This window comes from Seriola dumerili, unplaced genomic scaffold (genome assembly GCF_002260705.1).
Source record: "Seriola dumerili isolate Sdu_G_001 unplaced genomic scaffold, Sdu_1.0 BDQW01000236.1, whole genome shotgun sequence".
NCBI classification, from domain to species: domain Eukaryota; kingdom Metazoa; phylum Chordata; class Actinopteri; order Carangiformes; family Carangidae; genus Seriola; species Seriola dumerili.
This window is the reverse complement of record NW_019174491.1, coordinates 767,779-795,628: the sequence shown is the minus strand read 5'-3', so window position 1 is coordinate 795,628 and position 27,850 is coordinate 767,779. Positions and strand designations below refer to the sequence as shown.

The following is a 27,850-nucleotide window of genomic DNA, read 5'->3' as shown; positions in this document are numbered from 1 at the left end:
TGAATAAAAACATTAAAGAAAAAGTTTCAGTGTTTTACAATCTGTTATTGAATCTGTTCCGTCTTCAGTCTCTTCTTCCTCTTAAAGAAAAACACAGAAGAAGAAAACACACGCTGATAAAAGTCGATGAACCGACAGTGAAACAGTGAAATGTCGTTTTTCAGGAGGAACCAGAGTTTAAGTCTTTATCTCCCGTCCATCAGGAAGCAGGAAGTGCTGCTGGTGATAACTGGAGGACGAGTCGTCGGACTGCTGCCGGTGTCACGGCACGTTCTGTCTGTCTGGTACTTTAATCTTTAAAGCACAATTCACATCACCAACTGTGTGATTAACGTCATCTGAAGAAGTTTTATCTTTTGTTACACAAAACATTTTAAATTAGTTTTGTCACTGAATGAAATAAACATCGTCAGCGGAGCCTCGACAGAACTCAAAGGAAAGCGGTCCAGGTTCAGACCTCGTGTATTCTCTTTCATTTTTAACTTTTAATGAACTTTAATGAATTATCATATTAATTAAAGGATTTTATTGAGGTCTCTCTCTGTGCTCTATAGGCCTGAGGGAAGCAGATGCTCTAACAGGAAGTTTAACTTAATGCCATGTCATCCTCTGCCTGGTTGCCTGGCAACAGTTGCCAGGCGGCTGGCAGGTGTCTCTGGCTGGAAAAAGGTAGCGGAGCCCCCCCCCCTCGAGGTGACGGGGGAGGGGTGGTCGAGGAGCAGACGAGTGTCTTTATGATCTGATATCTCATGGTGTTTGATCATTCTTCAAAATAAGAGCGTTTGAGGATGAGTGAGTGCAACGACGCAGCAGCGTGTGAATCATCTGTGAGACGTTTTATTGGCCATAAAGAGAAATGACCTCAGAGCTGAGGCCGCAGCAGAATAATGGAAGAAGGAATTGTAATATTAGAGTCTGACGTCACTCGTCATGTGATTAGACTTTAAACTCAAATCACAGTCATGGACATTTTAAACTGCTGAGTTCTGACTGACCATAAAAACATGCCAGTTGTTTTCACAGCCGGCAGACTGTACATGGTGATCCAGGTTATATGAGACGAACTAATGTCCCTCAGTTATGTTGGTTCAGGTCATGTGACTGTGCTGCTGCCATGTCACCATGGCAACACATTTAACTCAAGAAAACATTCTGGTTAAAGAATAAAAGGATAAAAAGATCCTGTAATGATTTTAACAGTAAAACAGGAAGTGGTTCAACCTGGGGAAAGATTGATTCATCATTTATTTTGAAGGGCTGAGGTTCAACCACGTTGTCCAAAACTGATCCATAAAAAAAACCCCAAAAAAACACTATTGCCAAAATAAAGCGCCTTCCTCCTCAGAAAACCAGCTGGCTTCCTGCCATCGTTTCATAATAAAAGTCCTAGTCTGCAGTATTAGTACTTTCAACAGAAGACGGTGAGTTTACCTCAGTGTTATTCACACGTTTACGACGGGCTGTACTCAGAGTTCAGAACCTGCACCAGGATCAGCTGCTGCACAACGTCAGGATTAATTGACTTGACTTCATCAGAGCTGCGGCTCAGTGACGAGACACCAGGAGCAAGAAGAAGAAAAACTCCAGATCAGGAGGATTTATATTTCACTGTACTGATGAGAACAAGATGCTGGAGGTAAAATCTCTCTGTGACAAGAAGAATGAAGAGAAAAGGAAGGAAAGGAAACTCGTCTATTGGCAAATTCATTTAATTTCACAGACACAAAGTGAATTATTTTGACTTAATGAGGAAATTAACCTCGTTTTCTTTGATCGGCTCCAGTTTTAATTTAATTGTGGAAACACCTGAGCTTCAGGAGAAGGTCGTCGTGTTGAAATGTATTTCACAGAATGAATTCACAAACTAAAAAGAGACAGTGATATCAGAATCCAGAGGTGCTAGTTATTAATTATTGATTTGTTCTGCTGTTACAGTCTCAGTCGAGGATCTCTAACTATTTATTCCACCTGAGACAAATATAAAACTGTGGCTGCAAATATGAAAATGAAACTGAAAACTGAAACGTTCCCGGCTGGTTCTGGTTCTGGAGTCTGTCCATCAAACCAGAACCATCATCAGGAGTGTGAACAGCGGGTCAGTCTGCTGCAGTGGAGCTCTTCGCATTTCACACCACATCTTCCCGTCCCGGCCGGCGGCCAACCAGAGACAGGAAACGACCTCTGGCCTCCGTCCAGTCACTTGGCGGGAAGGCTTTTCTCCTCAGACGGAGGTGAGTCAGAACAAGACCTGCTGCTGAGGAGGAGGAGCTTCCACAAACCTGCAGCCGTCACTGGACATCAGGAACCCTCCAGAGAGGTGGTTCTGATCCACGCACTGAAGGTGTTCTCTGCTCATATCACTGATACCAGTACTGGTAACGGTTCTCCAAGTTTGTGGAACTGGAGGGATAAACGGTGTTCTTCCAAAACATGTTCCTTCTTCTTCTTCAAACACCTAAACAACCTCGACAGTGTTCCTTAGAATCTGATGGACCCCTGGAACCTCGTTAACGACCACCAGAACCATCTAAAGGGCTAAAATCTCCTTAATCAACAACAGAACCACCTAAAGCACCTTTAGAACCTTTTCAATGACCACTAGAACCACCTGAAACCACCCAAAGGACTTCTAGAACATACTCAATGACCACTAGAACATCTAAAAGGTTCTCTAGGATCTCCTCAGTGACCACAAGAACCACCTAAAAGGATCTCTACAACCATGTTATTGACTGCTAGAACCTTCTACAAGACTACACACAGCCTTAACTATAAACTAGTTAACTACTAACAAGCTAAAGAACAACTAGAACCTCCTATAGGAATCTTAGAACTTCCTGTTTGACCACTAGTACCATTAAAGCACCTCTAGAAGCTCCCTAAAGACCACAAGAACCCCCTAAAAGGACCTCTAGAACCTTGTTTCTGACTGTTAGAACCTTTTAAAAAGACCAGACACAACATAAACTACAAACCACAGACTAGAACAAGCTAAAGAACAACTAGAACCTCCTACAAATCTCATCAGTAACCACTAGTAGCAGCTGAAGCGGCAGTGGACGCCCGCTGACGAACCTCTACGACGCAGCCAGGACCGACTGTTAGCCTTGGTTCACCTTGAAGACGCTGATGAGTCTCAGCTGCTTTATTTTGGTTAATTTGGCCTTGAAAGACTCAGTTTTTACAAAAGGCGTTGAGCATCTTCCTCTTGGATCTCTCCTGCTCGTGTCTCAGTGTTTGTCGACCCAGACTGAAGCAGAGAACCGAGGAAGGTTCTGCAGCAGCCTCACAGACGTTGATAAAAGTCCTGCTCTATTTATAGCTGCGTATCCCATTTTAAAAATACATCAACTGTGTTATGAAGCCCGGCGCACTATCACTCATCATCTGATGAAAGTGAACTGAATCGCCCAAAATCTCTCTCTGCCGGCGCCGGGAACAAATATCATGAGCCGTGTTCGACTGGTGGATTTTTTATGACGGTTATATAATCCTCCGCTCAGTCGAAGCTCCAACGACCCGGAAGAAAGGAGGAACAAAGGGACGGGTGGAGGCTGCGGTGGATGGAAACACTGAGACGTTGAGCGGTGACTGAGTTTAAACTCCACAGTCGTGAGTCAAACATGTTCCCCATGATATCAATTAAAACGTGATTCAGTGTTTAGTGTATTTCATTTACTCTGACAGATTAAAGTCAACAACAATATAAATGTTATTTAGCTGTTGTTCCACATCAGCCTCCAGAACAGATTCAGTTCTGTCAGTCATACGTTCTCCACGCCTGTGGAGCTCATCTTAAGGTCCACAAGAACCACCTGCACCGCCCTTAGAACCTCTGGGACAAATAAAACTGCAGGACTCCAACAACCTCCTAAAGAACCAACAGAACAACCTAAAGGTTCCTCAGAGTGTCCTAAATTTGATTTGATTCATTCATTTATGGATTAAATGCACCGATGAAGAACATGTTAAAATGAGAACATTTATTTCCAACACAAACCCAAGATGTTAAAAAACAGACATAACACATGTAACTAGCACGACTGAAAACACGTAGAACCTCTTCAGTGACAACTACTAATGAAACTCCTATGATCACGAGAACCTACTAAATGACAGAACCACCTAAAGGACCTTGAAACTTAACAAAAAACATCTAGAACCCATCAAACTGCCTCAGTGACCACTAGAACCTCCTGAAAGACCACTAGAACTTATTTTACCCTTTAAAAGAACCACAAGAACCACCTAAAGGACCCCTGAACAAACTCAATGACCAAAAGAACAACCAACAAGACCACTAGAACCTCTTCACTGGCCCTTTTAAAGAACCACAAGAACCTCCACCTCTCAAATGTCTTAACACAAGTGCCGTTCTAAAAGATGGTGGCGTGTTCCCAATAAACTTCAGCATTTGAAGACGATAATGAGAACGACAATATGTTTCTTTAAACAGAGAGAAGAAGAGTCACAGAGGGAAGACGAACGTTATACTTCAATATAAATAAGGACAATTAGAGCGAGAGATGACGAAGACAAACATATAGTTAGAGATAAAAGGGCGACACGGAGACGATGAACAGATAAAAAGGTGATCACATAGAAGCAAGTCCATAAGTTCCTGAAGTTACAGATAAATATCAATATAATATATATATATATTTATAATTAAATATACTATATATGTGTTCTAATAATTGGCTTCGCTCTTCATGTCAACAAACTTATTTATTCTTTAGGTTTGAGCTTCTAAAGGTGAGTGATTACTTGTGAGTGTGTTTAGTACCTGAGCAGATTATTGTGCTGCTTCACAGTCAGTCTGGAAACAGGAGCTTCCCGCTGCTCTGAGGCGACTGTGATCATGTGACTGTGGTCATGTGTTCACTGGGTGAATCAATGAATCGTCCTGTTCTCGTCTCAGTATGTGACCGTCTGAAATGAACCGATGACACGCTGCAGGTTTTAACATGAAGACGTCACACGGATCAGAGTCTCCCTGAGGCCGTCTCCTCGCGGCAGCGCCGGCTAATCCAGATTTAGACATTAGCTCACGAGGTGTCGCTCCGTTACAGCTGCAGTCGATTTTTATTCTGGTTTCATTCTTTAGCTTCGGATCAAACTCAAACGCAAAGACCTGAACCACAGTTCAGTCTCTTCACAATGTGATGTGTGTGACATTCTTCACAACTTCCACACTCATATATCATATTTATATATATTTGTATGTATAAATGAATCATCTAATAACCAGGCTGCAGGGTTCCAGCTGGTAGTTCAGGTTGAATGCAGCACGAAGCTCCAGTCCGCCATGTTTGTGCAGCTCAGGCTCCAAAAGAAAAACTATAAGAAACATGAATTTGAAATGAATCTTATACATTTTAAATGTACTGGAACTTATAGATGGATATTTTTTGGTTGTACGATAAAAGAACAGCTGTTTGTTTCATCGTTTGATCGTTTTATAACGATTTTAATTGAATTTGAACATTAACAGCAGAAGTCGACCGACATTAAATAAGTCTTTAATGACTTTAACACAACGCTGCTGTTAAAGCGTCCGGGTCGCTCCCTCCGTGACCTGCAGTAACCCGGGTCAGGTTGTTTCTAAGAGTGTGTATTACATATATTTACTGCTTCCTCACTGTTACCTGAGCAGTTACACAAACAGACTGTACAACAAACAGATGGGAGGCCTCCTGCTGTGATCTCCTTCTGTCTGATGTCCTGCACACCACACACACACACACACACACACACACACACACACAGTAATAAATGTCACAGTCAGATCTTTTTACAGTAGAGTGTCACTGCACTCGGTCTCTACCTGCGTCTATCGATCCAGCTGCATCTATTGTGTGAGAGCGAGCGGCGAACTGCAGCAGATTAAAGCTGCAGACTGGTGTCAGTGTATTTATAGCAGAGCCGTGTGTCTCTGGTGTATCAGGAGGTAATTAAACCTGAATCATTGATGTTCGTCTCGTCTGCTCCTGTTTCAGCTGCTTCTTAAAAAAGGTCGTCACCAAGTTACAGGAAGATTTTACAAAAACGTCTGAAACAAAAGTCTGTGTTTAAAACAGAGAAATAAACTGATCCTGAGGAAGGTGTGATGTTTTACAGGAGGCTAAAGGTCTCCTCCAGTGTAAAGGTCTGTGTCCATGTGTAGTGTGATTATAGATCAGCTCTAGCTTCTATATTAATACTGTGAAAGTATCAAAGCCTCAGTCCACAGAGAAATGCACACAGCCTGTATTCAGAAACTGAGCCTTAAAACCAGCCGTCAGGACTTCTGGAACTTTGTGATGTCACAACAAAGCAGTCACCAAGCCCCGCCCACCTGGACCCACCATCCAAACCTTGCAGGATTTGGTTTCTCCGAGTGTTTTTACCTGAAATCTGATATATTTTTATTGGATCAGTCAGAAAACAGTCAGCCAATCAGAACAGAGGCTCAGAGGTTCATTAAGATGCTGTAAACAAAACTCAGTACTTCCACAATAAGATGTTCCACAATAAAAGCCATCAGACATCTCTACTTATGATTCTGTCCTTTGAGCTGCTGGAGGGCTTTTAATGTGAAAATCGGTTGCACTGATGATAATTTATAAGCGATGAAAATAACAGACAAAACTACCAAAATAAGAGTCCAGTGGAGTAAAGACCTGAGTCACTGCTGGTGCCGACTGTCAGACTCAGACCTGACTCACTCCCTCAGCCTGTGGAGGACCAACCAAGGACACACACACACACACACACACACACACACACACACACACACACACACACACTTCTAACTGCAGTTTCAGCGAAGCATCAAAACACCTGTAACTTACTGACTGTTTTTACCTGCCTGTGAATGATTTACCTGCGACTCTTTCTTCACTGTCCTTTACTGATCTGTTCCTCCATCTGCTTCTCTTATTGTGTTTCTACTGATAAAGTGTGATTAAGATTTTTTTTAAGCCGACACGAACAAAAACGTCCTTAAAGTGTCAAAAAGTAAAAATCTGAAGATTTAACAACTCCATGAAAACTGTGACGACTCCACCTGCTGAGGAAGATCATACACTATGACTGAAAGAACAGCTACTAAATGGACTTTAGGGTGAAACAGTTCTTTCATTGTCGATTAATTTTGTTTATTCATTTTCATTTTGTTCAAAAAAAAAAAAGCCAGAAAAAAAGGAATATTTCAGAGACAAGTCGCCTTCACTTTAAATCAGATCCATTCAGAAAAGTGTCAGTGAGACGATGCTGATCAAACATCCAACCACAAACCTCACAGAGACAGAACGCTGCGTTTCTACCAATCAACAGGGTTTTCTGCTAAATTCAGCATGGAAGAGTTTCACTTCGCAGCACATTAGTTTAGCAGCACAGGCCTCGTCCTTCAGAGAGGTCGGGCTGTGAGAGGATGAGCTCATGTAGGAAACTGGAGCAGCTGATCTGCAGCAGCAGGTGTCGCGGAAAAAAGAAACTGATTTGTGCAAATTCAATTGTGCTTTTGGTAAAACCCAGGTTCAAATTCACACAGCAGCTATAAAAGGTGATATTATTATTTAATTAGTGGTGATTGATTCATGTCTTTATGATTCATCAATCTAATTACAGGTGTGACAGAATCTGTGTTTTTACAAATCAACAGAATCAATTCAGTTTGCAGCATCTTATTTTAATTAAATGTTAATAACAGTTTGTTAATTAAACTGGACTCTCAGAATAACAGTTACATTCATTCTTAGGGCTGAAACTTGAGATTATTTTTATTGCTCAACTAAATGTTTAGTTTATAAAATGTCAAAAATAGAGATGACGACTTCCTGGAGTGGAAAAAAATACGTCTTCAAAAGTCTTTTTCAAAACCAAAGAGATTCAGTCGGTGACGATATAAAACTGACAAAGAGAGAAAATATTCAAGTGAAGAAGCTGAAAACAGAATATTTGTTTTTTTAATAATAATAAAGGACTGAGAGGACACAGGTCCTTCATGTGTTTACTGCGGCTGACGACACAGTAAACAGACGCCCGTGTGCTGTGATGAAGTCATGGGCTGTGAACAGACTTCTATTGATTTCACCATCAGAACAAACGAGCCACAAAAACAAGCAGCAGGACAGTCTGCAGGGATCTGATTGTATCTGCAGACCACACACACACACACACAGACACACACACACACACACACACACACACACACACACACACACACACAGCATCAACATGAAGAGGGAGTCACTGCAGGAGATGTAACTGCATACCCAGAGCTTTCTATCAGCTGCTTGGTCTTCAGCCTGATTGATAACCAACGATCTGATCAATACAGAGTTCCCCTTCATCAGTCAGATCCCATTAAAACCTGATGAGTTAAAGGAGGCCAGTTTACCCACGCTGTAATTACCTCAGCGTGTCTTTAAACTCCAGGCTGAGACTGGATCACCAACCGGGGCAAAGGGGGAAATGACCCCGAGGCCACAACAGCCCCGGGTTCAGTCTAACATCATTTGATTGATCACAAATTTATCAGAAGTCTTCACTCTGAAATAAAATATCCTCATGATATTATCTTGTGCTCCTGGTCTTGTAGAGGAACCAGTTTTAAGACCTGAACTGTTCCAGTTTATGTTGAGCTCAGTTGTTTTATCAAATGACTTCCTGTTTTTATCTGAGTCAATAAGAAACAGTCATAAAACCTCAGGAAGGTCGTGTTATTCCGTCACAGAGGAACTGCAACCAGCAATCATTTTCATTATCAATACATTTGGCAATTCTTTTCTTAAATAATTGATTGATTGAGTGAATAAAATGTCAAAAAATGGTGAAAAAAAATCATTATTCTTGAAGCTCAAGTAAATATATTTATATTTCTAAAAATCTTGAGTTTACTAGAAGAGAAAACTGAGACACCAGGAAATATTCACATTTGAGAAACTGGAACCAGTGAATTGTTGGCATTTTTCCATTTAAAGGAGCTATTTGCAAGTTTTACTATAGCTAACTTAGCATAGCTAACGTTAGCATTAACAGCTGTTAATTAACTAGCTGGAGCTAGCCTCCAGCCATTGTTTCATTTACAAGACAAGAGGTTATAATATGTCCACTGAGCAGCTACTTCTTCAAATAGACTGCACACTGCAGTGACTCGGTATCGGAAAGTGACGACACGGGTTGACCATGTTGAGTGAGCTGGTTAGCATGCTAGCTTCAGTAGAAGAAAGGAAGTGATAGAAATAGAAGAGGTTTGATTTCTACCTCTGGAGATAGAGTAAAGGAATTGATGCACACCTCACAATGTTTCTTCTAGACTGGTGAGTAAACAGCTGCTAATGCTAACATTAGCTATGTAGCAATAGCAAAACTTATATATAGCTCCTTTAAAACTGGATTTAACTGATTAAATTAATTATGAAAATAGTTGCCAATTCATTTCCTGTCAATTGATTAATCAACTAATTTGCGGTCTGGGGAAGTAATGACACTAACATGAACAGTGGGGCCCCAGGGCCCGTCATGAGGAAGTGATTCTACGTCCCTGGGGCAAACCAGAGAATCCTCATCATCTTCATCCCCACATTAAAGTCTACTGTACACGACAGTTTCAATATTTACCCAGAAATAACCAGTGCTCCACAGCTGAGACGATTAAATCAGTTAATTCGGATTATTGATTAATCATTTATTCATCAATCAAGTTTCTTTTTAAACTAAAATGTTAAAAATTTTCAAGTTGCAGCTTCTAAAATCTGGATTTTTGCTAATTTTCTTTTAACTATAATAATAAACTGAAAATCTTTGTTTGTTTGTTGGTCAAACGTTTGAAGACATTCCCTTGACTTTGGCTTTTTTAAAAGTATTAGCTAAAATTTTATATCCTAAATAAATAAAAACTACATTTTTACACTAATAAATAAAACTCCTGACTAAGCAGGAATAATAATACTTTACTCCAGGTTTTCTGTGTGTCAGAAACACATTGTGTTTAGAGTTATATTCTAATTCAAATCATAATTATTTAAATTTTGACACGGCTGCTCTACAAGAGCAGACCCCAGCTTTCAGTGATGAGGGGCCCATTATAGCTGATGTTGCACTTCACTGGTTCCAGTTCATAAACCAGTTGACCAGTTGATGTGAAGTGACCCTGTGGCCCCCGGGGGCCTCTGGGGGTCTGGTCTGGCTGCTGATCCAGCCCTGTAATCTCATCTGATCCAGGCCCAACACTGAGGAGTCTTATCCTTAAAGGACAGACTGTTGGATGTAAATACACATGAATCAGATGATGTGAGAATAAATATAAAGTGGGTATAAACCTGGTAACCCCCCCCCCCCCCCCCCCTTCCCTCCATGATACCGGACCACCACACACTCCAAGGCCCACAGTGAGGAAGAAGCAGCCCGGATCCTCTCACCCAGCCCGCTGATCTCCTGGCGGATGTTGAGTCGGTTCCTCTCGTCGGCGATGGCCTTCAGCATCTGCTGCAGAGAACCGTCCTCTCCGTTCTCCTCCTCCGCGGGCCCGACAGCCTTACACAAACCGGGGAAGGACGCCATCTCCGCGCTGGGATCATGACAGTCCGGGCTAACAGCTACCGACGGCACCGGTTCACGGCAGCTAACTGACAGGGAGCGGAGGAGCGGGGAGGGGGGGGCGGGGAGCACCGAGGATCCCCCTCCCTGGTTCTTCCACTAGTTACTCCCGGGTAAGATCCTTAATGCGGCGGAGCGGAGCCGCCGGGGGTCGGTGCCGGTGAGCTCCGCTGTGGCGCCGGAGGACGGAGCGGGCAGGTCGGGCTGCTGGCGGGAGGGGGACGACTCTGGTCCTTGTTCTGTTGATCAGCTGGAAACACCCCTCACACTTCCTGTAACAACACGAGGCTTTTAAAGGGACAGAGCACCTGAACACGTTCTCACACACACACACACACACACACACACACACACACACACACACACACACCACATCACACATGTTCGATGTTTAGTGACACACTGGTGACCTGGAATATTCACAGGTGTTACAGACAATCCGTTCACCTGGTTAAACTGAAGCCAGTCTAGTTTATTTTACATTTTATCAAACGAATTATCCATTAAAATCTATTTAATAATTTAGACTTATGAACTTATTTTCATCAAGACAAATAAGATAATATTTTTTTCTTACATTATATCATAAAGGAAACAGCGCTTTAAAAAGTCATAATTTTGGATCATCACCTCAGTATTTTCAAATTTTTGCTTTAATATTTCATCAATTGTGACTTAAAATCCAATCATTTTAATAAAAAAAGTAACTCAAAAACATGATTTACAGTCTCATAGTTCCCACATACAGTCTGTTATAGTGTACTATAACAGTGTAACGCTGTATAGTGTTTTGTTAAATCAGGAATCATTTTAGTATTTTGTATATTTCCTTCCTGAAACAGGAATAAATTACTTTATGACATGATTATAACTGTAGGTCTCTGATGCAGTTTAACACTGCTACTGATATTTTCATGTTCCTCCTTTTTAAGACCCACTTCTGTTTAACATGCTGAAATCTGTTCATTACCAAAGTAAATGTTGGTTTACTTCAGATCTTTTTAACTAAAACTGGATGAATATGTGTTTGTAACTTTCGTACTTTCGCTATTATGTTTAATTATGTATAAATATGTGACTTATTCAGACATAATGTGATTAATTCAGAAAAGAGCTGATGAATAAACTGGATCTGAGTCTGACACCTCCGGTGCTAAGCGGGTCACAAATCAGACGCACCCCAGTTAGCGTCGCTGCCGAGCGGTAGGAGCGAGCAGGACAGTCCCCGCCCGGCTGGTGGAGGGAGAGGAGGGAACGCACCGAACTACGGAGTAAATCTGACATAAATAAATGTTTCATATTTTATATAATAACACTTAAACATTAAACTGTTCTGCATTTACTGGTGTTTTTGTTCCCGCCTTGTGCTCGGTTTGAACAGGCGACGGTTAATTACGTCAGTTTGACTGTTAACGGATCGTGATGTATCTAAATACCGTAAAAAGTTTAATTTAAATGGTGATAAAAAAACAAACAAACATGGCGGCGGCTCAGCTGCTGAAAGTAACACACAACTCACAACATCTGACGGGCAACAACATTCTGGGTAACAACAACAAACTCCGCCCGCCCAGACGGGGCTGCACCGCCGGTGAAACGGCTGTCTTTAAACGACTGCACCCTTTGTCTTGAGACAAAAGATGACGTCATTACCTCGGGAATGATTTTACTGTTTTTTTTAGGAGAACTTTATGTGATCTGTACATGTTCTCACAATGATAACGAGAATTATATTAGTGCAATAAAGATTATACTGCAGTATAAATACACAGTTTACGTTAAGATGGATAAACGAAAAAATAATACAAATAAAATAACTTTAGTTATGTCTGTCATTATTATTGATGCTAGAGTTCATCAGTGTTTGGTTATTTGTAACTTATTCATTTGTAAAAATGGTTGAATTATTGCCTTGCACTCTGTTATATTATAGTCACATGACTGATGACAAGATATTGAGATTAATATTAATCTTAGTAAAAAGATATTTAGATGTTTTATAAATATGTTTGTTTTTGAGTCAGAGTTTGAAGTCAAAATGGACTTTATGAAATAATGAAATGTTAATTAGTATAAATAAGAAAACAGAATAAAAAACGTACAATTTCAATCTCATAATTTCCCACAAATGCTTTTATTTCTATCCTTCCTATAATTGAATCTCTTTTCACAGAGTGAGCACTTTTATTAATTAAACAATGACTCATTTGATGGGAAATATTGTGCTCTTTACTGCACTTTCATTTAATAATTTTAGTCACTCTTTCAGATTCAGATTGGTAAAACAAAATATAATCCATAAAATGTGTTATATGTGTTATTAATGTAAACACTTTATTGATCCCTGGGTGGAAATTCACAAACCTCCCAACAGAATATCAACTAATTAAAATGAGCTCCTTCTTTACTGAAGTGATGAACACATGAATGCATCATTCATTAAAACCAAATTATAAATATTATTCTGAAATGGGACATCACACATAATAATGACTATTACCTACAGACAGATTGAGCCCGCCCCCAGGTTTTCTACTGTCTGGACTGTGTGTTATTTTATTTTATACAAATTAATTTTAAGAATAATTAAGAAGAACAAACGCTGAAGCTACAACTACAACTAGATTTTAGAACTGGACTTTGACACGTTTCAGTTTCACGCCCAGAAAATCTGCTTTTAATAAAATCACCACAAATGATTCACAGTGAAGCTGCAGCTTCAGGGGCCCCCGACAGCCGGGGCCCTTTCTCCTCACAGACCCTGAACACATCACGTAACCAGTGAAGCTTTTCCTCTTTCACATGGATGACTCTGGTTTCATTCAGGTCTTGGTTTTTATTACAGAACACATCAGTCCTGAATCCAGACCCACATCAGATGAATCCTCGCCGGACGTCTGCAGGTCGTCCCATTGCCCGGGCTCTGCGGAGGTCATTCAGAGGTCGCCCGTTGAAAAGGGGGCCGAGGGGTTCGTAGCGGGGGTGCGGCGGGAGGGGGCCGCGGGGGAGGTGCGGTCTCTGGTCGTACTCGCCTCCGATGATGCCGGGCAGCGGTGGGTGAAGGGGGGTGGGCCCGGAGCCAAAGATGTCCCAGGGGTTTCGGTGGAAGGGCGGGAGGGAGCGGTGGCGAGCGATGTGTCGATGTTCACAGCGGAGCTTGTGATATCTTTTATAAAGCTGCAGGAAGAAGAGAAAAAACTTTATTTAAATCTGTCAGACTGAGACAGAAGCATTAAGTTTTCACATTAACTGTGTCTGATGGATTCTCACCTCTTTCCAGTCTGTGTCTCTGGACCTGCTGGGATCTGGATCTGAACCACAACACACATATGAAGAGTTTATTTTTTATTATTATTTGATTACTCAGACTAGTTCCAGGTTACATCCCTGTTTATCCACAGTCATATAAAATAGTTATGGCTAAAAAGTGTGTCTTGACATCACTGTGACCTTGACCTTTGACCTTTAGCCACCAAAATCGAATCACTTCTTCCTTGAGTCCGAGTGAAGGTTTTTACCAAATTTGAGGAAATTCCCTCGAGGTGTTACTGAGATTTTGTGTCCACGAGAACGGGACAGACGGACAACCTGACAAAAAAATGGCTGCCGCTCTGACTGTTGCCGGGCAGAGGAATAAGAAGTAGAGAAACTGGGAGATAAATATTTCCTCTCTGTATTCAAACAGAACATCAGGGTTCTCACAGGTCACTCAGTCACTGTGGTTCTGGATTTTAAAAACCTTGGTCTGGCCTCACCTGTGAAGTCCCGGCGGTACAGGTGTCTCCACAGTGTGGAGTCTGCGGTGGCGCCGTTGAAGTGTCTGCAGACGGAGGACAGTCTCACCACGGAGCGGACGTCCAGCAGCCTGAGGACTCGGAGGAGGAGCTCCGGAGGAAGAGCAGCCAGACCGAACGCCACCGGCAGCGCCATCGCTGTAGACGAGAGGCAGCAGACGGATGATGACATTTCATGACCACATACGTCACCACAGAGCTTTTAGAGGTAAATCTCAGCCACCAGTTCAGTTCAGACAGGAAGTACTGTTCATTTACACGTCAGCTGTGTCTCAGTTCAGGGCTCGTATCCTTCAGGCTGCATCTGAAGACGGGCGACTAGACTGTCCCAACTCGAAGGCCCCTTCTCCTCCTGGAGCATGAAGACTCCAACAGGTGGATCCTTCAGGGTCCATCGATCCCACGGTACAACTGTTGAAACCAACGACCTTAAAACAAAACCTTTTAGAGAAAAAGAAGCTACGTGTTGTCAAGGTTGCTAGGCGACAGGAGTTGGTACGGCTGGTGATGCAAAGTGAAAATCCTTCGTAAACCAGACTTCGTCTACGAAGAGCCACGGCTTTGGAGACCACGTCCTCTGAAGGATGCGACCCCTGAACTGGGACACAGCTGCTGTTTGTTGTTCAGGCTCTGAGCTTCAGCACATTCAGTTTGAAATAAAAAAAATTGAAACTCCATTAAAGAGCCGAGTCTCAGCTTTAATTTGAGCCATTTTACAGCATCACAGTTGGGTTCAGATCATTAGTGATCACCCAGCTGCTGCTGAAACATGAATCCTGTCTGAACGGGGCTGAAAAGTTTCATCGGACTAAAAACTAATAAAAAAAAAGTTAAATAAAATTAAATAAGATCAAAACTCTAAAAATCTGCCTCTAAACCGTCACATGACCTCTGCTGGTCTGTACCTTCTCTGGCGGCGGCGATCAGCGGGTACGCCAGCTGGTCTTTGAAGACTCGAGACAGTTTGCTCAGGTCCTTGAACGCTGCCGCCGCACTTTCTCCTGAACGACAACAACAGAGACGTGACATCGTACTCAGTCATTCACAGAAGCTCCGTCACCGGCGCGAAGACACAGCGACCAATCAGAGCCCTACCTGGCCACTCGTCGGTCACGTAGCTGGACGGATTCAGACACAGCTTACGAACCGTGTCCACGGTTTCGTTCACCTTCAGAGTGGCTGCGGGAGAAGAGACGGGTGAGAATAGATTCTACTCTCACTTTATTCTGTTTCATTTCTACTGTATTGATGTTTTTTTGGTGAAAATAAAACTATTTTCACAATAAACTTCCTCACCGTTGATGACGAGCACGGGGCCCATACACACGGCGACCACCATGGCGAGGCTGTTCTCACACAGAGGATGTGAGTACTGGAGCTTGAAGACTCCACCCGCTGACCTCCACCCATCAGGCATCTCAGCAGGCTTCAGCTCACCGCCCTCCACACACAGAGAATAAAAACCTCAATCATTTCATTTTCATTCATCACAACTGTTCATATGTTGTCTGGATTCATATTCAAGATCAATCTAACAAACAGGAAATGAAGAACTGAGATGATCAGTGAGTCATTACAGCAAATTTGTCTTTTAATTTGAAAAACGTAACCCTTTAAAAACACCTTAATTCAGATGTTTCCCAGGTTTACCCACAATAATTTACTGTAAATAATGGATAAATTCAAGAATTGTAATATATCAAAGGCTCTTTATGGATCACCTCCATGATTTGAAACCTCTTCAAATTGACCAAATACCATGAAAGATATGGTGGTGCTGGAGTAAAGGTCAGGACGTCGTTAAAATCATTAAGATTCAAAACATTTTTTCTTTATCTTTTCTTTAATATTTTATTTAGCTTGTCAAGCCTGATTGATTTTGTAATGTCATTTGGTTTGTTTAGTGTGACTCAGTGTGTTTAATGTTTTGTCTGCTGGTTGTTTATGTCGAGTCTCTGTCCAATTAAAGTGGAAGAAATCGTTAAGATTCATCTTCTGTGGAGCCTCAGATCTCAACAGAAAATAAAATCCAAATTCCTCACCTGAGGAATGAACCCAGTTTCGAGCATCAGCAGGTTTCCGGCCACCATGATGGCGTCGCTGGGGCTGGCGGTCTGGGCAGAGTGGTACAGGAGCTCCAGAGACAGAGGGGCCTGACCCTCCTCTGCCTCGCTGCACAGCATGGGCTCCCAGCTGGGGACCGGGGGCTCAGAGGAGTCCAGCATCTCCGTGGTCTCCTCAGACTGTGTGAGGGCTGCAGAGCTGCTGCTGCTGCTGGGCTGTTTAACACGGACACGGAGAGGGTCAGGGTTAATGTTCAGGTCAGTGACCAGCAGAGAAACACAGCTGTGATATGATTCACAAAGGTTTTATCTTCTTTTCTTCTCATGTGCATTTTTATTTCAGAGTTTTCCGGTCACTCACTTCACTTCCACGTCCAGTATTTTACAGAAACGATGCTCTGTCAAAATAAAAGCTGGTTGTGTAAAAACAAAAGTTCATATTTACATCGTGTACATTCAGGAACGAACAAACACACTGTGGCAAAAACCCAAGTGTTTATATTTTTAAAAGCAAACTTAAGAACGACCTTTTTAATCCGGCTCTTAATTGAATTTTATTTATTTATTTATCTTTCTATTTATTTAAATATTTGAAGCTGTTTTACAGGTTTGTCCTTTTCTTCTATGATTACTTCCTGGATTACTTCCTGTTTTCTGTTGTTGACGTCTCTGTTATTCAGCTTCTGTTATCATTCTCTTACTTTTGTTGTTTATATCTATTATTTGGTCATTTATTGTTCTGTGTGTAAATGTGTGTGTGTGAGTCTGTCTGATTGATTGATTGATTGATTGATTGATTGATTGATTGATTGATTGATTGATTGATTGATTGATTGATCAGCCTCACAGTCTTGTTTCACTGCACTGGCAGCAATTTTGACTGGAAATGATGAGAAAAGCAAGAAAAAAAATGTAATGCTGAGATTTTTATTTAAAGTTAGTGGGAGAAGGCTGGAGCACCCAGAGAGACTCTCTGAAATATTTATCGACCAAACTGGCAGCGCTGATGTTGAAGAACGTCGCCTTGGACTCGGTGGCAGCAGCTTTGGCCAGCATGGTTTTCCCATTCCCAGGTGGTCCAAATAAAAGCAGACCAGGTGCCGGAGCTCTCAGGCCAGTGAAGAGGTCCGGCCTTAAGGCAGGAAGGACAACTATCTCCTGGAGTGTCTGCTTGGCCGGATCCTGTCCAACAATGTTTTCGTAGGACACGGACACTCCGCTGCTCACGACTTCCCTCTGAATCCTGTTGACGTGGGAGCTGTCCACGTGCTCCTGGTTGTCCTTTGGTCTCTGATTCACCGCTGCAGGTTTTACCTCCTGGTCTTTTCCCAGTGGAGACATATTCACACACTAACATCTTATTTTGACCTTGTGTTTAATTGTATTTATATCATATTTTATTATAAATATTGACCCTAAAAAACATTTTATCATTTTAAATGTTTATTTTAATCTTCACTTCACTTACAGCTGTTCTTATTGTAGTTGATTCATTAGCTTTAATGTTTTAATTGGTTTACTTATTCCTTCCTGTTTGACTCATTTTTACTGTGTTGCTATTTCTGTTTAACTTCCTTCTTTTGTTTCATGGTCCCTTTGATATTTTGTTACTTTTTTTTTTTTTACATCTTTATCTTTCTCATATCTTTGCTTTTTTGTGAAACATTGGATCATTTTAGTTTAACCAGAAACGCCATCTTTCCCAAACCTCAACCACAGACAGGACTGTGCATGTGAGAAAAACGACTCAGCATCAAACACGATGAGCTTCACTGACTCTGACAGCAGTTTACTGTCAATGAAGATTGTTTTCTGCTCAAAGTGACAGTTTGAATTTCAGTAACAGATTCCAGAGTCCACACACTCTCATCACCTGTGTGCTTCACTGACAACCCACTTTTATTGTGTTCCACCACACTGACGCTGTGGGAGGAGCTTCACCTCTTCTGTGAGGATAAGTTTGTCTTTTTCTCTGAATAAGTTTCATCTTTCTGTAATAGATGTAAATATTTGATATTGTGTGTGTTTGAGCACTAAGTAAATACATATAAAATATTGTCTGTCTGATTGATATTTGACATGTTATAGTGAGGAAATAAACCCGTCAGCGCTCTCTGGTGGACAAACTGTATAATGACACTGACCTTAAACACATCATTGACATTTCTCCTTTCTTATTGGTTGATATATACTGTATTATGATATTGGTAGATTTGGCTGTTTATCAGTTAGTCAGATCTTTATTTTATTTTTACACAGTCTGTATTTGCTGTTTCTCCACAGTGATCACTGACGTTTTATCTAATTTATGTCAAATTATTAAATTAAAACTTGTCTGCTGAAGGTGGAGTGTGATCTTCTTTGTTAGGAGCTGCTGGGCTTTAAATCACACCATTAAAAAGAGGAAGAAGGTCTGGAAACATATTTTCACCTCAGATGAATCACTCACCTGGTCAGAGGTTGCGGCAGCCATCAAATGCCTCTGCTGCTGTTGCCCCCGGCGCTCTGTGCTACTGGTCCTCGGGTCGGTGGAGCTAGTGGAGGAGTTTGAGGTGGTCACAGCGGCAGCAGGGGCGGTGGCAGCTACGGTGGCAGCGGTGGCGGCGGCAGCGGCAGCGGCGTTGGAGGCAGCAGTGGTGGCGGCGGCAGCTGCAGCTGCAGACTCAGGCAGGATGACACAGATCAGATCTCCAGAGACGATGCCGCAGGACGACAGAGTCTGACCGGTGTCTGACAGAAGCTCTGAGCCGTTCAGAGACAAACTGAACTCTGTGTCTGCACTGAGAGACAAACAGGAAACATTCAGTATCACAAGGGCTTCATCAGTAAGAAGAATCAGTATTTGACTGTGTCTCTGGGTCGATGTCTTACCTGAGTCCGTGTAAAGACAGGATATTCTCCTTGATGTGATCTTTGAGCTCTCCCAAACTGGGTTCTTCTCCCTGTATATCCACCCTGCAGGTCTGTCTGTTGATCCGGACCCGCAGCTTCATGCTGTGGACAACACATGATCAAAGTCCACCCTCAACAGAAATCAAGCATCAAACAGATCAAGTTCACGGAGCCACTGTCATGTTGAAACAGGAAAAACTGCTGCCGTCTAAAATATCAGTGTATGCTGTAGCATTAAGATTTCCCTTCACTGGAACTAAAGGTGTGTCCAAATACTTTTGGCCTCAGTGTATACTTTATATTATACCTTTAACAAACAGACAAAGACTGAATCCTGTTTGTATTTTCACAGGATGCTTCAAAATGTAGATTTCGTTAAAATTTGGTAAAAACTTAATGGAGTTTGGTGTAAAGATGGCTATTTATATAACATATTTAAACAAACTTTTTCATGAATCTCTGGACTCAGTTAACAGGATTAGTCCATATACTTTTGTCTACAAAGTATACCTAATAATCACTAACTACATCTGTTTTCACGAAACTATAATAGCATGAATTCACCATGAAAAACACCCCGGGCACAAAAGTATGAACAGAGGTGTCCACACACTTTTGGCCACATAACATACCCGATAATATGTTTTACTATACCATATAACATCTGTTTTACAAACAAACTACACAGCATTCAGCGTGGTTCTTCAGTAGAACTGCGTAAAAACAGAATTCACTAAAATCTGCTAAAAAGTTCATGGAGTTTGGTTGAAAAAAAATGTCTATTTCTTTCTTTTAGGACTTTGGTGTTTTCTCATGATATTCTACTCTAAATAATCTGCCACATTTAAGGCAAATATATTATGATTATCCATCATTTTGTACAAAGCTGACCTGCTGAATGCACTGTGAACAAAAAGGCTTTGAGTCATTAATTTGCTCTGATGCGGGATGAAAGTTTAGCTGTTCAAAATCCCATTAACAATATACCAGTTTTAATTTGTTGATGAGTCATTCCCGTTGTTTTCCATCTTTGAGTGGACTCCCGCTTTGAGTTAGCTTGAAACAAGACTGTACTTTCTAATTTAGCTAAAAATTCTGGTTCAGGTAACTTTTAATTTTCCGTTAACTAACGTTAGAAACACGGGACAAAATCACCAACGCATGAGACAAATAAAGCACGATAAATAAATTTAGACAGAAACAGATTCAGTAAGTCAGCATAAGTCTGGCTTGTTATTTCATTAGAAATGAAACGTTTCGTTTTCGTTTCTAGCCTGGAGTCTGAACGTTAGCTAACGTTTCTAAGTTGCTGCGTAACAGTGCAGCTAGTTAGTGTAAGCTAGTTAACTTGTTTAACCAACGTTAACGGTGATGAAAACATTGAAGAGCTTCAGACCCGAACATAAAACACTTACGCGATAAATTAAAGGGAAGATTTCCACTGAGCTTCAAGACACTTCTCTGATAAATCGCACTGTAAACATTAACCAGCAGCGACTTGACAACTGCGTCAAACACTGCACGGCTAAACAAACCGTTTCCGGTTAAGATTTTCAAAGTTCAGTTTCAGATTCAGATTTCAGATTTTTTCCAATTCAGTTTTTCTTTCTTTCTTTTTTTTTTTTTTTTTTTTTTAAACACCTTCAGTAGCATAATTAGAAACATTTGTCAATTTGCATGTTATGAGTAACACTGATATAATATTGTATACCAGGCTGAGGCTCATACACCGCATGGCTCAGAGTGTATACAGTATATATAAAAGTAGAAGTTATACTTTTGTTTTGGACACCGGTCACTAACCTTCCGGTATTACTGTGGCTGTCATTGGTAAACTTGACAAAATATTATTTGACTACATCTATGGCAAGCGAGCAGTACAGCATTGAATATTTCTCCGATTGATAAACAAATATTAAATACAAAATAAACATTAAAACTTTATTAACTCTATTTTTGAGTGTTAAAGTTTTAGTTCAAAAGGTTCACAGTCGAAATATTGTGTAATTTAGTGTTTAATTTTCATGCGTCATGCCAAATTAACAATCGCGTTTTTCTCTCTAAGTGCTTGCGGCTTTCCATACCGCTCTGCCTGCTGGCACTTGGCATCAGACAGGCGGTGAAACGCAGCGTCAAACCGTAAAAACTTAACATTTCTGGGTCAGAAAAATGAGCCGAAGTTACAACGATGAGCTGCAGTACCTGGATAAAATCACCAGTAACTGCTGGAGGATTAAAAAGGGATTTGTTCCCAACATGAGGGTAAGTGAGAATGTATTAATGTTAACGTGGCTAGCTGGTTAGCTTAATGAGCCACAGTTAACTATGCAGTCAGTTAGCACATGTCGGCTAGTATATATAGACTTTAACCAGGCAGGGACTCCTACTGAAAATATGACAATAACAAACTTGATGTTACACATTAAAATAAACAGGGACCCAGCTGCAAACTGAAGTTAAACCTGATGACGAAGCTCAATGACTCAACTATTAGTGATAAGATGTGAGCCGAGTGAAAGGGAGGGTCCTGCTGATATGAAACAAATGTAAAATAAATCAAATTATTATCTACAGAGTGGATAAATATGTAACCTCAATTACTATTAAGTGGTTTTCTAATTGAAATCAGCACAATGTCAAAACCTGACAACCAAGAATCCCATCAAATTTATTATTAAAGAATGAAACTGATCAATACAAAAACTAAAAAGTATGCTGTAATGTAAGTAAATAATGTAACATATTTTAATTTATTAGTTAATATACACTATGACTATGTAGACATCCTAAATTGCATTAAAGTAAGGCTGATTTTCCATTTGAATTCAGCAAAAGATTTTCTCTAGATGATATAGGCCAGAGAATAATTTGAACAACACTGGAGGTTTTTTAAAAGCTGATATTGATTTTTAAAAGATCAAAAAATCTGATTTATTTTTAACACAAAATATCAACAAAACAAACCAAAAAAATAAAAGATCATACTGTAATTTAATGAAGGGAGAATTTCTGTATTTGAAATAGTTTTTGAGCCAGTTTACCTTTTACTGCCTAAACTGCAGTATCATTACATTCATATGAAATAAAGGAAACTTTTCAATACCCACTTATATTCACTCACCTTTCTTAACTGATGTTTGTGTGATGTTATTTCTGTTTATAAATTCCATTTTTTTTCATGTGCTTTGTTAGTTTCCTGCTTGTTTTATATTTGATGCTTTTATTGTGAAAATCATTGTAACTATTACATTAAAAAATACTAGTAACTGCAAATAAAGCTTTACTTAATTTTATAAATGGACTGGAAACTCGTCAGGTACCTGTATCAAGTATAAAAGTAAATAATTAGAGTTAAAAAGAGGGACTAAAGAGAAACCTGTAGCTGGCCTAGTAATAAAAATACCTTGATAACGTGTGTTCCTCAGGTTGAAGGGAATTTCTACGTCAACGATTCTCTGGAGAAGCTGATGTTTGAGGAGCTTCGTAACGCCTGTCGAGGAGGAGGTCTGTCAGCTGTTACACCCAGAAACCTTCTCTTCCTGTGACGCACTCTGACGTCTCCTCTGATCATTCACGTCTTATTTTTCCTCAGGTGTGGGCGGTTTCCTTCCAGCCATGAAGCAGATCGGGAACGTGGCGGCGCTGCCCGGGATCATACATGTGAGTAACGTGATTGTTTATAAACCCTCAGAGATACGAGGATGAGGATGTGCTGAAGGTCTGAGGTCGTCTCATTGTTCCACAGAGATCCATCGGCCTCCCAGACGTCCACTCTGGATATGGGTTTGCTATCGGAAACATGGCGGCCTTCGACATGAATGACCCTGAGGCTGTGGTGTCTCCAGGTGTGTGATTCTCCAGGAGCCTTTTAGCCTATTTTAACCTCCTTTGGCTCCTAGTTTTGGTTTTTTGGTTATTTTATAATAATTTAAGAGCAAAAAAAGCCTAAAATTCTCACATTTTAGAGGTTGAACAGATAAAAAGTCATTAAAAAATGACTGAAAAGAGTATTTAAATTGCAAAATGACAATTTTTAGTAACTAAACAATGGGTTTGTTGTTATGATCAGCCTATAAAAGTCTAAATGTCCCTGATTGGTTTCTCCTGTAGGGGGCGTCGGCTTCGACATCAACTGTGGCGTCCGTCTCCTGAGGACAAACCTGGACGAGCGTGACGTGCAGCCGGTGAAGGAGCAGCTGGCCCAGTCCCTGTTCAACCACATCCCAGTGGGAGTCGGGTCTAAGGGAGTCATCCCCATGGGGGCCAAGTAAGATCACATCCCTCCAGACTGAGACTAGATCACAGCACAAACCCTCTGCACCTGTTCACCTGTCTCACCTGTGCATCACCAGGGACCTGGAGGAGGCTCTGGAGATGGGGGTGGACTGGTCTCTGAGGGAAGGCTACGCCTGGGCCGAGGACAAGGAGCACTGCGAGGAGTACGGCAGGATGCTGCAGGCCGACCCCAACAAGGTCTCCTCCAAGGCCAAGAAGAGAGGCCTGCCCCAGGTATCCCAGCAGCCCCCGGTGCTCCAGGGTTTACATACTGGTCCAGACTCAGAGCTGGGTTCACAGAGGTCTAGATTACAGGGGGGGTTAACATAAGAGGGGCTAGAACCAAGACTACAGACTTGGTGAACTTCTGGATGTAGACATAGACCGGAACATCGTCAGCGTAGAGACGGTGTGAGACCGTGTGTTTGTGTGTTGAAGCTGGGGACTCTGGGAGCGGGAAACCACTACGCTGAGATCCAGGTGGTGGACGAGATCTACAACGACTATGCCGCCAAGAAGATGGGCATCGACCACAAAGGCCAGGTGTGTGTGATGATCCACAGTGGCAGCAGAGGCCTGGGACACCAGGTGGCCACAGGTAGGAACTACACTTCCTTAAACACCTGGAGAAGAAGATTCTTAAGGTTTACGACTGTTGGTTTAACAAAAGTATGTTAAAGACATCACAGGGAACGTCTGCAGTTATTCAGCCTGTAAACATGTTGTTGTTGACAGATGCTCTTGTTGCCATGGAGAAGGCGATGAAGAGGGATAAGATCATAGTGAACGACCGTCAGCTGGCGTGCGCCCGCATTACCTCGCAGGAGGGTCAGGACTACCTGAAGGGGATGGCTGCCGCCGGAAACTACGCCTGGGTCAACCGCTCGTCCATGACCTTCCTCACCAGACAGGTACAGCTCATGAATAAATAAAGATCATAAATAATAAGATCCAGCTGTTGTGCTGATCCCTGGTCGTATGTCTTGATCTTTCAGGCGTTCTCTGAGGTCTTCAGCACCACGCCGGACGACCTGGACATGCACATCATCTACGACGTCTCGCACAACATCGCCAAGGTTGAAGAACACATGGTGGACGGGAAACAGAAGACTCTGCTGATTCACCGCAAAGGATCCACCCGAGCTTTCCCCCCACACCACCCCCTCATCCCTGTAGACTACCAGGTACAGAACCCCTCAGACCCTTTAACAAGACATTCAGATCTGGTCTCAAGGTGGCGCTGGTGATCTGAATCAAAGGTTTTCTTCTTGTTTGGTGGGATCAGCTCACAGGTCAGCCGGTGTTGATCGGAGGGACGATGGGAACCTGCAGTTATGTCCTAACGGGGACGGAGCAGGGGATGACGGAGACGTTCGGTACCACCTGTCACGGAGCGGTAAGAGTCTGACTGATGCAGAAGACTTGTCCTCTGGGAAAGCCAGACTGAGTAAGATGTTTATTCCGCCTCATGCAATCCTGACGTCGACCTTCGCCATGTTTCTGCTGTTTCAGGGTCGCGCTCTCTCTCGAGCGAAGTCCCGCAGGAACCTGGACTTCCAGGACGTTCTGGACAAACTGGCCGACCAGGGCATCGCCATCCGAGTGGCCTCACCCAAACTGGTCATGGAGGAGGTGAGGACAATGTTTTTATCATGAAATGTGACTGTGATGCTGAAATTTTACTTTGGTACAAAAACTTTTGCTATTATTTGAATACTTTATAGTTGCTGAAGTTCAGATGTTGCAGGAACTAATTCTATGAACATCTTAGAGATTCAGTTTAAAGCACTAAATATCTTCCGTATTTGGAAGGTTAAAGTCTAGTATCTTTGTGTTGTTTCATATATTTCTAATGTTTTTGTAGCTTTGAGTTTCTAAAGTTTTTTTTGTTTTCAGGCTCCTGAATCGTACAAAAACGTGACGGACGTCGTCAACACGTGTCACGACGCTGGGATCAGTAAGAAGGCGATCAAACTGAGACCCATCGCTGTGATTAAAGGCTGAAGCTGCACAGATCTTTATTTAAAGACAATTTACAACAAACAAAAGGACATGAAGACAAAAAAAACTCAAGACGCAAAATCCACTGGAATCTTTAAAAACAGAAGATATTTGCTCAAATTTTTTTTTTTTTTGGAATTTATGTTGGAGAGCATGAAATACACTAATAAGAAAATAATTGATTGAACATTTTATTTTCCTGTTTATGCCAAATCTGTGGTCCAAATAAAGGTGATCACTGAAAACTGAAGTTCATCTAATATTCTCCATTACAGCTCCTTTATGTGACGTCACTGCAGATTTATGTTTGAACATCATTTTCTCCCAAATTCATCAACATCAAGTTTCTCCTTAATAGATAAACTGTTTGTCTGTCTTTTCTACTTGGTTGTTTTTATCACTGAAGTTTTCAATGAAATTCAACACTTCCTGCAGAAGTTTCACATTAAAAGGGAAAGATTAGACTCTTAGCCACTTGAATGCTTTTAATTTGAACAGCTTAACAGCGACTGAAAGAAGAAGTCACAGTTTAAGTTTCAGGCTTCACCTTTGTGGTTTGCTAGGTTGTATTGTTTTCTACTTTGCTGTTTTGTTGGGAGAACTTTGGGTGGGTGGGGGGATTTGTAATGTTTTTTTCTTCCTCTTTGTGTAATTATGAACTTACAGAACAAAGTAAACAGTGATTCACATGATCTCCCCCTTTTAATTGACAAAAGCTTGAAAAAAATAAAACAGCAAAGTAGAAGTGACTGGAAAGTATTAACAGGATTTGTGTTTAACAAAAAGACTTCTCACAAATATAAAGTTTTATTTTTAAAAAGGCTCAGTAACTAAAACAGCTGGAATATCTAAATATAGAAAATAAATGTCTAAAGCATTTGTTGTTGAACTGTTTCAGCGGCGGATTAATAGAAAAAAGCTGAAGTTCATGAGACTTAAACACATTGTTCTCGATGAGTAAACACTTTATTGGTTCTAACAGAAGGTTCATCGCCATATCAAAAAAAACAAATCAACACATTTCACCATCAACAAATTCGTCCATTTGGCAAGTTTCTCTTAGATATGATCAAACCTCAGGTCTCCTCTCGCTCTGACGGAGACTTCACGGAAAAAACTAAGAACAGGCAGCAACAACCTGAATATTCATCAATAAACATCTAACAAACTTTTTTTTTTAGTGGTGATATTTGAAATAATCTGACGTCCTGGTGTTGGGAGGAAATAAACCGTCGGAGGCCGGAGTGTGAATATTACAACGGTACAACGAGGAACGATCACACTTAAATATCACTTCAGGTGTTTGTGTTTCAGGTCGACTGGACTTTGTTCACAACAGGTGAATTAAGTGCAGAGAAGTGCAGATACTGACTGAAGCCACTGTGTGTCACTGTGTTGTACCAATGTGTTAGCGTTGTAACAGATTTCAAGAGTACGGAGGCAAAACTGAAAAAACTTTAAAAAGGAACAGTTCAGGATTCGTGAAAAAATGTACTTGTTTCTTTGTGAGACTGATTTTAAACAAACTGGTTTATGATAATTAACTCGTCATTGGATGGAAAACAATAACAATTAAGACTTTAAACAATGTAAAAGTTTGTTAAATCCTTTTAAAGGTTTTTTTTAAAGAGGGATGTTTTATTTAAATCTATCCGAACGTCTCATATTTCCCCAAATGTTGAACTATTCCTTTAAAAAAAAAAAAAGGAAAAAAAAAAGCAACTTGAAAAACTTTAACACTGTTAAAAACAACTTTTAGCAACGCTCCTTGAATTCCTGATCAGGCTGGAAATGTTTTTATTTTCTGCATCTAAACTAAAACAACAGATTTAAAATTACACTCTTGATATTGTCGTCTTTATGTTTACAAAAGAAGAAGATCAGTTTCACCTCTGTGGAGTTCAGCGATGACTGACCACTCACTAAAGGTCCTCTTATTAACTTTGTGCGGAGTTTTAGATATTTAACAGTTTCCTTGGTAACGCTTCAACATAACAGGATTATTATTTCCTAATAACTTCCTTAAAAATGTCCTTAGAGTTTCCTGTAATTTGGTTTTAATTAAAAACTTGTTTTGAATTCCACGAATTTGAGTTTCATTTAAACTCGAGTATGTAAATATTAATCAATCCTTATTTATGAGTGAAAACATTATTATTCTTGATTTTGAATTGCTCGGCTGCCTTTACACAAATGAGTTTTTCATATCTTGCTGATTTACACGTTTCTATTGGACCGATT

The 27,850-nt window shown here is 41.1% G+C and overlaps 3 protein-coding genes across 3 annotated transcripts in view; 1 reads left to right on the top strand and 2 right to left on the bottom strand.

Moving 5' to 3' along the window:
- The window catches only part of kiaa0930 (KIAA0930 ortholog), a 28,139-nt gene extending 17,301 nt beyond the window's left edge, over window positions 1-10,838 (bottom strand). The window contains exon 1 of the mRNA XM_022755812.1: window positions 10,407-10,838. Coding sequence (XP_022611533.1) covers window positions 10,407-10,548 — 142 coding nt within the window. The 5' untranslated portion in view covers window positions 10,549-10,838. The remainder of the gene's footprint in view (window positions 1-10,406) is intronic.
- A 2,394-nt stretch (window positions 10,839-13,232) lies between these two features.
- fbxo7 (F-box protein 7) lies at window positions 13,233-20,846 on the bottom strand. The gene is made up of 10 exons (XM_022755811.1): window positions 20,749-20,846; window positions 19,313-19,435; window positions 18,891-19,221; window positions 16,421-16,657; window positions 15,675-15,819; window positions 15,474-15,557; window positions 15,284-15,379; window positions 14,340-14,516; window positions 13,855-13,895; window positions 13,233-13,761 (listed from the first exon to the last, which is right to left on the bottom strand). Exons 2-10 carry the CDS (start codon window positions 19,432-19,434, stop codon window positions 13,459-13,461), a joined length of 1,536 nt encoding a protein of 511 aa, XP_022611532.1. The 5' UTR covers window position 19,435; window positions 20,749-20,846; the 3' UTR covers window positions 13,233-13,458.
- Window positions 20,847-21,397: 551 nt separating this feature from the next.
- Window positions 21,398-26,358, top strand: rtcb (RNA 2',3'-cyclic phosphate and 5'-OH ligase). Its single transcript, XM_022755810.1, has 12 exons — window positions 21,398-21,595; window positions 22,759-22,837; window positions 22,926-22,993; window positions 23,079-23,178; window positions 23,444-23,600; window positions 23,686-23,842; window positions 24,047-24,206; window positions 24,344-24,519; window positions 24,604-24,792; window positions 24,894-25,004; window positions 25,121-25,240; window positions 25,505-26,358. The coding sequence occupies exons 1-12, from the start codon at window positions 21,503-21,505 to the stop codon at window positions 25,610-25,612; spliced, it is 1,518 nt and encodes a 505-aa protein (XP_022611531.1). The 5' UTR covers window positions 21,398-21,502; the 3' UTR covers window positions 25,613-26,358.
- Window positions 26,359-27,850: the final 1,492 nt, after the last annotated feature.